Here is a 12,573-nt window from a genome sequence, read left to right as displayed (position 1 = left end):
TTTACTTGTGACATGTCCAGCAAAAATTTAAATTAGAATTTATATAATTAAAGTGTTATATATTTAATAAATATTTAAAAAACAAGGAACTACGATTTACGAAAACTTTCTAATTTGATGTCGTAAACGAATGCCATTTTTAATGAGCTTTACTCTAAAAAAAATATATAAATATAAATTATATATAGACATCTCTATCTCCTAAATATAGATAATATTCTGTCAATCATTGCTTTTCATAAATACATTGTTTTTCACTCAGCAAAAATTAAAAAATATCTATAAAATTTTAAAGAAGCAAACTTTAAGTATCAATATTTTGTCGTTTTCTATTGTTGTTTTAGTTAACTACTTTGAATATATTTTGCATTAAAGCGTGTATAAAATTGAAATTTTATTATATAGCATTAAATATTGAAAATTAAAAATTCGCGAAAAATAATGGTTTATGTTCAAGGAGCTTTACACATTTATTAGAATCCGCTGAAAACTAACATGACAGTGATAATAGATAAATTGCGATGTAAATAAAATAATTTATTGCCATGCTGACTAAAATTAAGATAAAAGTATTTGTTTCAGACTATCGCTATTCGTAACCTGACCAAGGCATTCAGCCTGCGAACAGGTGTAGCACCGACACCTGCCATCATGCGAATACTCTGCGTTCTTTCATTCCCTCGAAAAGAACGATAATTTCTCTGAATTAATTTCATCGTGTCCTTCATCTCATTTCAATCTTTATATAATAAGTATCTATATCAAATATCTTGAATTGCATCAGAGTGATAATTTATAGTAAAATAACAGAAAATACACAAAATGTGCAAGCAAATTTAAGGAAATCTTGAAATGAATTTTTTTTTAAATTTATAAATTTTCATGAAAATTTATTTATTATTTTAAGATAATTTAAGCCCCTTTTTCCTTCCATCTTCATCCTATTGTATATCTTCAATGAATGTAAAAATCGTCAATTAAAAAATTTATTCATTTAAAAAAATGCTTCAAACATGTCCTACTTTTAATTTATACATTTATGGATCTAAAAAATTGAGGCTAAACATCTCAATTAGATTTTTCATTTACATTACAATCACATTCTCTCTACATACGATAGCAATATATAATTAAAGTAATTAATTAAAATATTCAGTATATCTGCAATTGAAATGATTGCTTCAATTAAATATCCGAAGACTCGAAAATTGCAAGATTTAGATATTAGATTATTAAATTTATATATACAGAGAGAGACAGAAATTCGCATATTAGCATTATATTATAATGTTTAAAGATTTCACTAAAGAATTTATTATCTATTTTCACAAAACATGTTATAAACACATTCAAAAATCGCGCGAAAACTTCAATCCAAATATAAATCCTATCATTATGTATTTTAAATAGACATATTTAAGAAAAAATCCAAGACTTGAAACTTAATAATTGAATAAGTATGTAATATAAGTATATAAATTGTACTTTGGAGTATGAAAAAGATCTTTATTACAAATTTCGAATAATATTTACAATTAATATATTTGTAAAGAATATTTTATTTTATTTTATTTTAATTATATCTTCATGTGTAAAGATTGAATAAAGATCAAATGTTTCAATTTTTTTCGATTTACATACATCTAAGATTCTAAAAAAATTGAAAAAAATATTTCAATCACAGAATCTCGATATATATATATACACAAGTCCCCAGATAATGAAAATCCAAGAGTGCACGCATTCAAAAACACTTTGAATTTATACAGCTTTAGGAAACTAAAAGCCACAGAATCTCGATTACACACACACCTTGCATCTACATGTCCAGGAACCGAAAAGTCCGGTCCGCTGTTTAGAAATCCAACGGTGGCCCGAGCGTCCCAGTTTTCAATTTACACATTCGAGAATGAAAAAGCTCGAAAAGTGTTATAAGTAAAAGCGAATCCGATGTGCACTCCCGACGCGATATCATCCATAAGAACGATCTTACGAGGATCGGATAGGAATCGGATAGGAAAGGATCGGGAAGAGGAGGATGTTGGTGAGATGGACCATCGGGATGACGTCACGGGTTTCAAGAGAGCGCGGTCGCGGGGGCCTGGAAGACCCCGCGATGCTCACGTCGGATTAACATGCTTCCCATGGGAATGGCAAAAATGCGCGAGGTATACGACACGGAAGATCTACAATCGCGAGAGCGCGATCGATGCGGAATCCTCTGCCAACGGCCGGCGAGCGAAGACTGAGGGGGAAAAGGCAAGCTAAGCGCGGCGCGCGCGATATGCGGACGACGACGACGATGACGACGACGACGACGATGACGACGACGACGACGGCGACGAGTTCGCCGGCGACGAGGAGAACGGAGAACATTAGAGGAGAGTGGAGAACGTTGCCGGCCGCTACAGGGGTGAAGGGGATCGCGGAGCGCTCTGCGCAGGAGCGTAATTTAACCCCTCGTACCAAACCCAGCTTACACTGGAATGCATGTTAATCTTTTCAATATCGTCTTTTTGCAAAGAGGAAAAAATGATATAAATTCGTAAAAAAATAGTATCTTATCTCCAGCGAAAATAATATATTTTTTTCAGTTGGCTCTGTAAAATTCGTATATTTATTTTAAAATTTCGATAAGAAGACATTTCGTGAGGAAAGGAGCATATTTCGCAAACTTTAATTTTGTTAGAAAAAGAATAATTGAACAAATTAAATTCACAAGTAATTATAATTTGCCAAAAATTATTTATTTTATGTTTCTTTAATATATCGCAAAATATACATAAATTAACATCGCATATATGTATGTTTGTTTTCTATGTTTCTTTTCCTTTGGGAAGATATATAAGCACAGAGTGATATATACATCACGTTTTTCTTCAGGGATTTTAGAAAACTTCTGATGGGAAATATTTTTCAGTTAGTTTTAACGGAATTTTGCCACTCGAGGCTCGTACTCGTATACACAATTCCAATTTTATTGTATTTTTATTTAATATTTGATATGTATCGCGCAGTAAATATTAATTCTAAACTTTCCGCATCTCCTGAACATTATTGCATCTTTAAATTCGTAGAACTCTTACCTCTGCCTTCAAAAGCAAATTTTACAAGTGCGTGCTTTTTAGCATATTTCACTGTTGAAATTCCGTTAAATAATTTCTCGACTTCTACATCTTTTCAATTTATACGCAACATTAACTATCGACAATCGCGAAAAAAAAAGGAAGTTCTGCGCCATCGTGCGTGCAACGCGCGCGAGATGACTCATCCGACGACGGCGCAAGCATACGCGCTTTATGTGTATAACACGCGCATGTATTGTGTACACTTGTACGTTCATACAACCGGTGTCTCGAGATACACATTACGCCACGGCGGCACTGCCGTACCGAGAAAAGAGCTCCTAACGCACACGTTCGATCGATATTAGTCTCGGTATTTTGAATATTAATAGTATTATACCGAGATATCACACGTGAGAACTATAGCAATGCGGGAGACGTAAAGAGACTTCCACGTGATCGATATCAGTCATTTCGAATATTAATATCGAATGGTCTTACCGAGTTCTTTATCACGTCAGCATTTCGTCGTCTTGCTGATTTCAACTTATCGCAATTTTTTGCAATTTAAAAAAAAAAACTGTTCTTTTTACTTTTATGCTTTTCTGAATATTTATATGCTATCGTATGGTATGATGATAATTTTGAAAGATTGTAATTGTACGTTTCATGCAATAAAAGATATTTCAAACATGAAGGTTAAAAATTGTTTTTGTTTTTAAATATAATTCATGATATAAGATTTGATGATATTTTTTCTTGTTTTAAAATTTATATTATACATGTTGTAATGCTCACTGATATCCAACATATATATTTGCAAACAGGCTATGATTTATAGTATCGATTTATCGCAAAAATTTTTAATTTAAAGATCTATCTCGAAATATAATACTACAAATAAAAATTTATTCAATCTTTGAAAAGTTTTAAGAATTAAAATATTCTATCTGAAACATATTTAAAAGATATTTTTTAAATTTTTCTTTGTTTTCCAACTGTTAGACAAAAATAATTGCAATCAATTATAATCTTTCAAAATTATCTAACCATTAATGAACAATGATTAAACAAAAACTGGCATTATCGAAATTCAATAGCCAAATTCAAAACTTATCAGTAGCCATAATAAGTCTTGAAAAAAAAACAGATTTAAAATTGATTAAAGAAACGCAAAAATACGATTAACCTGAGGGACACTGTATATCTAGATTATGGGTTTAACTTAAATTGCTACCACACAAAAATAGTCAACGTCGAAATGATGTGTTATCTGATGAAAATGTAAATAAAATATAAAAAGTGCGTCAAAGTAAAATATAGAAAGGTTAAAAAAAGCTGTTTAAATATAGAGAACAATTTAAAAGAGGTATAGAACTGAAGTCTGAATAATTACGAGTAGTGTAAAGAAACTATTTGTATCGCATGTTTTCTTGGTTCGTTCAATAAACTATGGATTAATTACTCGTCAATTATTTCGAATAATCAATATAGCATTTGTATAACATTTCTTGATGTTAATCAATTGCTTTATTTCGATATGCGCGATAATTTCGTCACACATGGGACGTTTTTCACATGTTGTATATACGCAGGCTGATAAAAAAAAACTCGAGAGCATGATTAACACATGCGAATTGTTTTCTCAGGTGAATTTGTACAAATTTTATCCCTCTAACAGCTATTTTTTTGCATTTGAACATTATCTCATACGTTCGATGAGTCCTTTTTTATTGTGAAATTATGAAATCTTCGGATTTGTCCTTTTTATCATAATTAATTGATGCACTCCTAGATTTTTTCATTAATTTGAATAGAGGAGATAAGATTGCGTTATAATGGTATTGATGCACTCACACTTATACGATAACCGATTCTGAAAATTTAATCGATTATTCTTCGATTCTTACGCGATGCTTACGTAGACAGGAAATGTAATTCTTAAATAAACGAAGTGAATGAAACTGTTTTTAGTCGTGACGCAATTTTTTCGCGTCTCTCTTATTCTTTACACATTTTTAAAATATTTATAGAATAATATAATTTGTCTAAAGATTGTTTTGACTTTAAAAAATACCTTTAAAAAGAATTCACAAAAATAATTAGACAGAAAGATATATAAATCCAATAATTTATAATCTCATGATACTTCGATATTTAAATTTTTTTAAATATCACATGTTGTCCAATGAAGTCAAATTAAACAGCATGAAAAATATTCAATGATCCTAAACTACCAAAAATCCAAAATTCTTTATCAAAAATATTTAAAAAATCTAAAAATTCTTATATATGTATTTTCAAAAATCTAAAGTTCAAAAATTAAAAATTTAACGAGCTCAGAATCTGAAAACTTCAAGATTCAAATGTACGTTAAAGATTGGAAAATTTAGGAATTTAATTCATAGATTTTCAAGAACCTATCCAGCACACATAAAAAAAGTCCAAAGATCTTTAGTTAGAATTATTTATATTAAAGTAGCACTAAAATAAATGTCTGAATAATTATCTCTTAAAATGTCAATTTCTTTTTCTCTTTTTTTGACGAAATATTATGTGAGAATATTGATATGTGTATAAATTTGTATGAATTTTTTCGTTCTTTCGCGGTTTGAAGATATGTAATATTCAATCAACCCTCTTGCCCTCCCGAGAAAGTTCACGTAGTACGTTTGCGTAATGGTCATCTAAAACTTCGTGCACCAAAGATAGAGTCTGACATCATACACACGGGCATCAGTCGGATCGAACGAGCGATAAACATATGTATTCACGCAATAATGTCCTCGTACGCGGAAGATTTCAGTTTATCACTTACATATAACTGTCAATCGATCGATCGATGTACCCATTAATATTGCAAACATACAATTCTTCTACGAATCTTCTTGCTTTCTTTTTTATTTCTTTATATACATCTAAATAGTTGTGTCTTTATTAGACGCACTCACACTTATATGATAATCGATTCTAAAAATTTAATCGACTATTCTTTGATACACGATGCTTACGTAGACAGGAAATATAATAAAATAAAATAAACGATTAAATAAACGATTCCACTTATATGCACGAATAAATAAAGATCTTTAGTTAGAATTATTTATATTAAAGTAGCACTAAAATAAATGTCTGAATAATTATCTCTTAAAATGTCAATTTCTTTTTCTCTTTTTTTAATGAAATATTATGTGAGAATATTGATATGTGTATAAATTTGTATGAATTTTTTCGTTCTTTCGCGGTTTGAAGATATGTAATATTCGCGAAAATCCATCATTTATAGACAAGAAAGACACACACAGATTCTCAAAGATAAAAGATAAAACTGATATGAAGATCACCGAAGTATTCTAATAATATCGTTGATTTCATCGTAATAAAAAATTAAAAAACTCATAGCTCCAAAAATTGCGAAGATCAAAAAGCGCAATATTGATATTAATTGATGCGTATACGCTGTATATTCGGCGATATGCAGCGATGATTAAACATCGCCAATAATCATATCAGTTATCTCCACTCATGACGTCAGAATCGAGAAAACAAGCGAAACAAGTTTCAAGTTCCATGGAACAATTAATTTTTATTTATAATGAAACTATCGCGTAGCATGATGAAGCAGATTTATAAAACGTACAGAAACTTTATCATTAAACTAACATATTACTAACTAATATATTATTATTACTAATATATTACTTTATCATTAAACTAATATATTCTTCGTAACAAAAAAAATAAAAGCAAAAAATATATATAATTTTTATTATTTTTAATTTTCTTAATGAAAGTGTAACTTTAACTGTCCGAATTTTTCGCATTTTTTTCATATGTCATTTTCATTAAAAATCGGATCTTTAGCATATTTTACAAATCTACTCTATCAATATGTATAATATTAAAAATGCAATTATTTTGATTATTTATTTAAATTAATTATGTGTGTGTGTATATGATATTATGACAAGTGAACAGAATGTTCACGCTTCTCGTAATTTCTCGTTATTTTCGAATTGTAGGTGCGTATCATCATAGAGGGTTTATTGTTTGTCGAGAGAATAATGGCGATTTACACACGAGCTCGGATACGGCAGCTTATAGTAACACGTAACACTCGCTGCTGCTGCTGATAAGACGTCTTTGTACATATGTACTATATCGGTAGAGACGTCATGAAAGCAACCTGATAAAATACGATTCGCTCAAGTACGATGTATAAGATAATACATACTATATAGTGTGCTCCGCAATTATCAGCAGAATGAAAGCTTCGAAGCAATGTTCGCTTTTGAAAGTACCTTTCTCTCAATCTTTCATTAGATTTTTCGATTTACTATCATGTAGATCAAATTATAATTGCATTTTACATAATTTCAGTTGACATAATTAATATCCTAGTAACGCACATATTTGTTTATATTAAAATTGCATTTGTGATTTTATAATATAAAATTATTCATTTACAGCATATAAAATATAATAAATGTTGTAGACTTCAATAAATAATGAAATAAAAAAACTTCGATAAAATTGCACACATAAATGTAATTAAAAAGAAATTTAAACAATTTGTTGAGTCTTTCAAAAATATAATAGCACATATTATAAAAAAGAATCTTTTGCATAAAACAAAATCGATAAAGCATGTGATTTTTAATATTTGTGTGAAGATTTAATATTATTTCTTTAATGATTATGCCCATTTGAAGAATTTTATCAATCAATTTTACGAAAAAATGCGAATCATTCTTTAAAGGAAATTGATTCATGATTCAATAAATGCAAAATGACTTTTATTTTTACATAATTTGAATCATGATTTTGCACTTTCAAAGTCAAAATGTTTGAGGCATTTAAAATTTTGAAGAAAATTTAGAATAATTCAAGAATATAAAAATCAAAAGAATATATATAAATATTTTAATATGAATAAACAACAAAATACTGAGAAAAAAATTGTAAATTTGACTAAATCATTTAACAAAATTATTATTTTTTTTAATTGAAATATTTAAGTTAAATGTCATGTTAGATTTAATATGTCGTATTTAATTTAAATACCTAAATATTTTAATTAAAAAAATAATTTAGTTGAATGATTTAGTCAAGTTTAACAACGTTTTTCCTCAAAGTAAGTAAGATATAAATAAATAAAGATATAAATTCAAAGATTTTTTATTTAAAATTTTAAAAAATATTAAAGAAATTCAGAAAATACATATATGCAAGAATGCTACAATCTCTCATGTTTTATCCCTCTAGGTTTAAAGATTCAAAATGTTAAACATCAGTTTAAAATCTTTTGATTTTTTAATACTTTATCAAAAATAAGAAATGAAAAAATTGATAGTAAACTATCGATTATAAACTAATAAATCCAGTTTTATCCATTCTATTACAAATTAATAATAAAAGACATGACTTACCATCGATTGGATGAAATCGAAATTTCTTGAGCCTCGGCAATGTCGCAGGAGAACAGACTCTCGTCAGAACTGGCATCTCGCTAACTTCTCTGGGTGACGATCGGTCAGAAATTCCGTCCGAAAATGATTTCAGCTCCGAAACAGCCGCACGCTTCGGCGATCTTTCTGTGATGCCAGTGGCCTCTACGAAAAAGGAAAAAGGTGAACATAAGTATATGTATATATATATATATATATATATACAGATATATATATAGATATATATCCTTTGTTTGAGTTGATTGACTGCGTGCAATATCCTGACGTGGACGATGGTGCGTCATCGTTGAGTGTCATCGTGTGTATATATGTATGCGCGAGTGTCATTATTCCAGTATGCGGATTGCAAAACTTTTCGCGACGTTGTTTAACCGCGACAGCACTTTTTTTAATAAGCGATGGCGATATCATTGCACAGCGATATCTATACTTTCCATGAATCAACAAATATGTCAGAGATATGTGTATCTTTTTACACAACTTTTGCTACAGATCTCTTTCGCACGAGTTATTAAAGTTTAAATTTTAGCTATTACGACTAGGGTTTAGACAAAAAAATTTTGTTAAATTTTGTAACGTGACAGTTTCTTTCTCTCTATGCTCAGATTCTTAATATAAGAAAAAAATTATTTATAATATTTCTACTATATATTAATACATATGTATAAGAAATTTTTTAAATTCTTGTTGTTCAAAATTATCAAAAGATTTCAATGTAATCTTTGATAATTTTTTGTTATTTTATAAATTATATTTTTTGGCACAACTGTCATTTCAAATTTATCTAATTAATATATTGTAAACATATAAGCGTAGTTTCAATTAGAATTTATCTCTTATATTTTATTTTTTATTTTTATATATTCCGAACCATTCATTGTCTCAACGAATGCATCCGACAAATGTCAAACTATCAAGAATCAGCGGTCCGAAATTATAGTTATGAGTCACACGATTGATAATCAATCATGGAAAAGTTAATACTTGCAAAATACCTTGACCTCATTTTTCCTTAAAATTTTCTCTTTAAAAAAAGATGATTACTGGATAGCTAAAAAATCATTTCTTAAATAAATAGTTATTTTGATATAAAAATAGCGATGAAAGTATTTGAAATTAGATTTAAAAATAATTTTATTTTTTTCTATTTTTTCCAATAAACTATTAAACTTTAACTAAAAAAGAAAATTAAAAAAGAAACTAAAACTAAAAAAGAAAAAATCAAAGTAAGCTTTAATTTTGAATAACAGAGGAATCTATTTTTACCATAAAATCTTCAATAGCTTTCTTTTTATTTAATCAACCCTTGCGAAAATGTCTTTTGTAATATGTAAAATGTATAAAACTTTTTTTATATGTTTATAATATGCGAATATAATTAATAATTAATTTCTATTTGATTTCATATATTATGTAATATTATTTTATATAGCATAAATGATAATATGTATAAATAAAAATGAAAATATTTTTATCTTATAAAATATAATTTTTATAAAATATAATTTTTTTTATAAAAACATATTTTTACATATTTATATATATTTATAAATATGTCATTTTCGTGCAAAAAATTATTTATCACTTAAAATACTATAACAATGTTAAATATAACAAACAAACTTGTATTTCTAAATACACGAAGCTTAGAAATGATTTGTATTCTAGTTTCAAAGTTGCATGATTAATAAAAAATAATATGAAAAAAAGCGTAATAATAAATTAATTTTTACTAATTCACAAATATTTCGCTTCTGTGTATGGGTTTTAAAATTAAATGTCATAATTCTTCAAAAAAGTTGCATAAATCGCGTAATTCAAGTGTCACGAGAAAATTATCTTTTAATATATACATATACGTCACATATTCTATTATTTTAAACTCTTTTTAATCACGAAAATAGTAAATAATAAATTAAAAAATAGTAATGAGTTTTTCACTTTACTGATAAAAAATAAATTTTATTGTATGACATAGAAATATGACAAATTTGTTGCATTAACTTTTGAGGTTAATTCCTAATTGTGCGTTATACTTCTCGACATGTATAAATACGCGATTTATCTCCAGAAGTTTTATTTGACAATATTCAGCGAACCTTTGTACGATGTGTGTGTAGAGTATACGTTACTTATCAGGTGAACTGTCAATACCGTCACGCTTACCGGGCGACAGCGATCTCTTGACGGGCGACGCTCTCGCGGCACGATGGCTCACAATTGACTGTGTCGCGCCGTCGCGGCCAGCCGCCGATATCTTGGCGCTCATCCTCGCCGCACGAGGTCAGGTTCCGGCGATCCTGATTCACGTACCAGGAAGTTCAGTTCGGAGGACGACGTAGGAGCATGGCCGGCGCGCCAAGTCACAAGGTGACGACGGTCCGCCGCTACGTTTCCAGGTGTCAGTCGAGATTGATTCACGCCGACCTGCAAAAATACCCGTTAGAGTAGCGTGACATTGGATGAAACGACAGGCAGACGAAGAAACGGTGTCTATCCGATCAGTTCGATGAGCTTCGGACATGTTGTCAAGTTACTCGAAGTCAGACGTTTATTCTTTCCCTCTCTAATGCTTCTTGCAAAAGGTCATACTTTATTTTCTTTGAATTTATTTTTGTAAAATAAAGAGAGAATTAATCTTTTATTTGAATCATCATGAGTGCTATAAAAGGGAACAGAATTTTAAATGATTAAGAATAAATGAAAAATTTTATTTCTACTCTTGCAATCCTCATTTATAGAACGTATGGCCTTCCGCTTCAAGTCATAAAATATGAAAAAAAAGCACGAGTACACAAGGACGCGGGAAGAGCGTTGACTTTGGCGAGAGAACCTTGAAGAGAAGGAACAGGAAGAACTCGAGGAAACCAAGGCGATCCACAATTTCTCGTTTATTCTGGCGGTTTAATTTATTACAGGAACAGATCAAAGGGGAACGAAAAATCGCGGATCCATCAGACGTTAAACGCCTTGAACACGATGCCGGTAATAGCGACGCTCGATATGTTTCGATAGGAAGGGATGTCGTGAAGAAAAGGAGAATATAGTTCTCGCACACCTGCGCGATGTGTGTACGTGTGTATTTAAATAGCATTCAGCCTCGAGGTGAAAACGCAAGGCTGCGGCAAGGACTCGCGGCGCCATTATATGATGCACACGACAGAAAGAAAGACAATCGAAGTTCTCTCGCGAGAGCATAAAATAAGTCTATTTTAGTGCCGCGAGATAAATGTCTTTGTATCGGGGAAGGAAGGGTATCTGGATGCGAGCGTCAGATAACACGCAAAAAGAAAAATCAGTATCTCTGAAGAGTGCGATTGACGTAGAATTACAGATTAGAAGATTAATCTCGAACTTCAGACGCAGATTTTGTTAATTGCAGAAATTCCTCTTATATTTTTATTTATCAATTTTAACTTCCTCGCGACATGGACATCTAAATTCCCTTTAAGAATTGAAAATTATACGTAAGAGCCAATTAATCACGTCGAAATGTAAAAGAAAATAAATTTAAGATTAAGATTTAAAAAATGAAAGATTTTTAATCGCGTACAATTCATCGAAAGAGAAAAAAATTCATGCGTATATTTAAAATCGCGTACATGTCACGAATATTTTGCACTCCTCGGCGATTTTCCTATATTTACATGTTCGATTATCACGTCTTCGTAGATTAGTCTCAGGCACTCGAAACTGTCATTCGGACACGATTGCTCGACGCTTCAGTTCGGACGCGGACGTGCATGGCCCCGTCGACGCTGTCACCGAGGACACGACTGTGCTGGAAGAGTTGCCTGCAACGCGGCACTCCTCGTATGTACACGGTGTCCTAGGTAACCCGCCGTCGCCTACGCAGAGTTGTAGCCGCAAGTCCGCGTGGATACATGCGCGCGCGGATCACATGTATAGGAGCGAGTATCGAATCGATTTCTTCACCTGCCTTACCAGAGTTTCTCAATACTCTGAGTTTCTTAATATTAATATTTGCAATAGCCACGCGAGATTATTATTATAAAGCTTATAATTGCAACTCGATCCTT

The 12,573-nt window shown here is 30.4% G+C and overlaps 1 protein-coding gene across 5 annotated transcripts in view; it reads right to left on the bottom strand.

Annotated features, from left to right (window-relative positions):
* Positions 1–12,313, bottom strand: part of LOC105249304 (dual specificity protein phosphatase 10) — a 35,258-nt gene extending 22,945 nt beyond the window's left edge. Inside the window, exons 1-3 of one of the 5 annotated variants that reach the window (XM_020026936.2) lie at positions 12,136–12,313; positions 10,688–10,960; positions 8,495–8,677 (exon numbers count right to left, since the gene is read on the bottom strand). In XM_020026936.2, coding sequence (XP_019882495.1) covers positions 8,495–8,677; positions 10,688–10,802 — 298 coding nt within the window. In that variant the 5' untranslated portion in view covers positions 10,803–10,960; positions 12,136–12,313. Of the gene's footprint in view, positions 1–1,812; positions 2,273–8,494; positions 8,678–10,632; positions 10,961–12,135 lie in introns of those variants that run through there. The other 4 variants (XM_011254661.3, XM_020026937.2, XM_025412108.1 and 1 more) reach the window with 4 other exon arrangements.
* Positions 12,314–12,573: the final 260 nt, after the last annotated feature.

Source organism: Camponotus floridanus, unplaced genomic scaffold, assembly GCF_003227725.1.
Source record: "Camponotus floridanus strain SB8 unplaced genomic scaffold, Cflo_v7.5 scaffold48, whole genome shotgun sequence".
Classification (NCBI taxonomy): domain Eukaryota; kingdom Metazoa; phylum Arthropoda; class Insecta; order Hymenoptera; family Formicidae; genus Camponotus; species Camponotus floridanus.
Note: the sequence above shows the minus strand (reverse complement) of the source record. Positions and strands in the feature narration are given on the sequence as shown.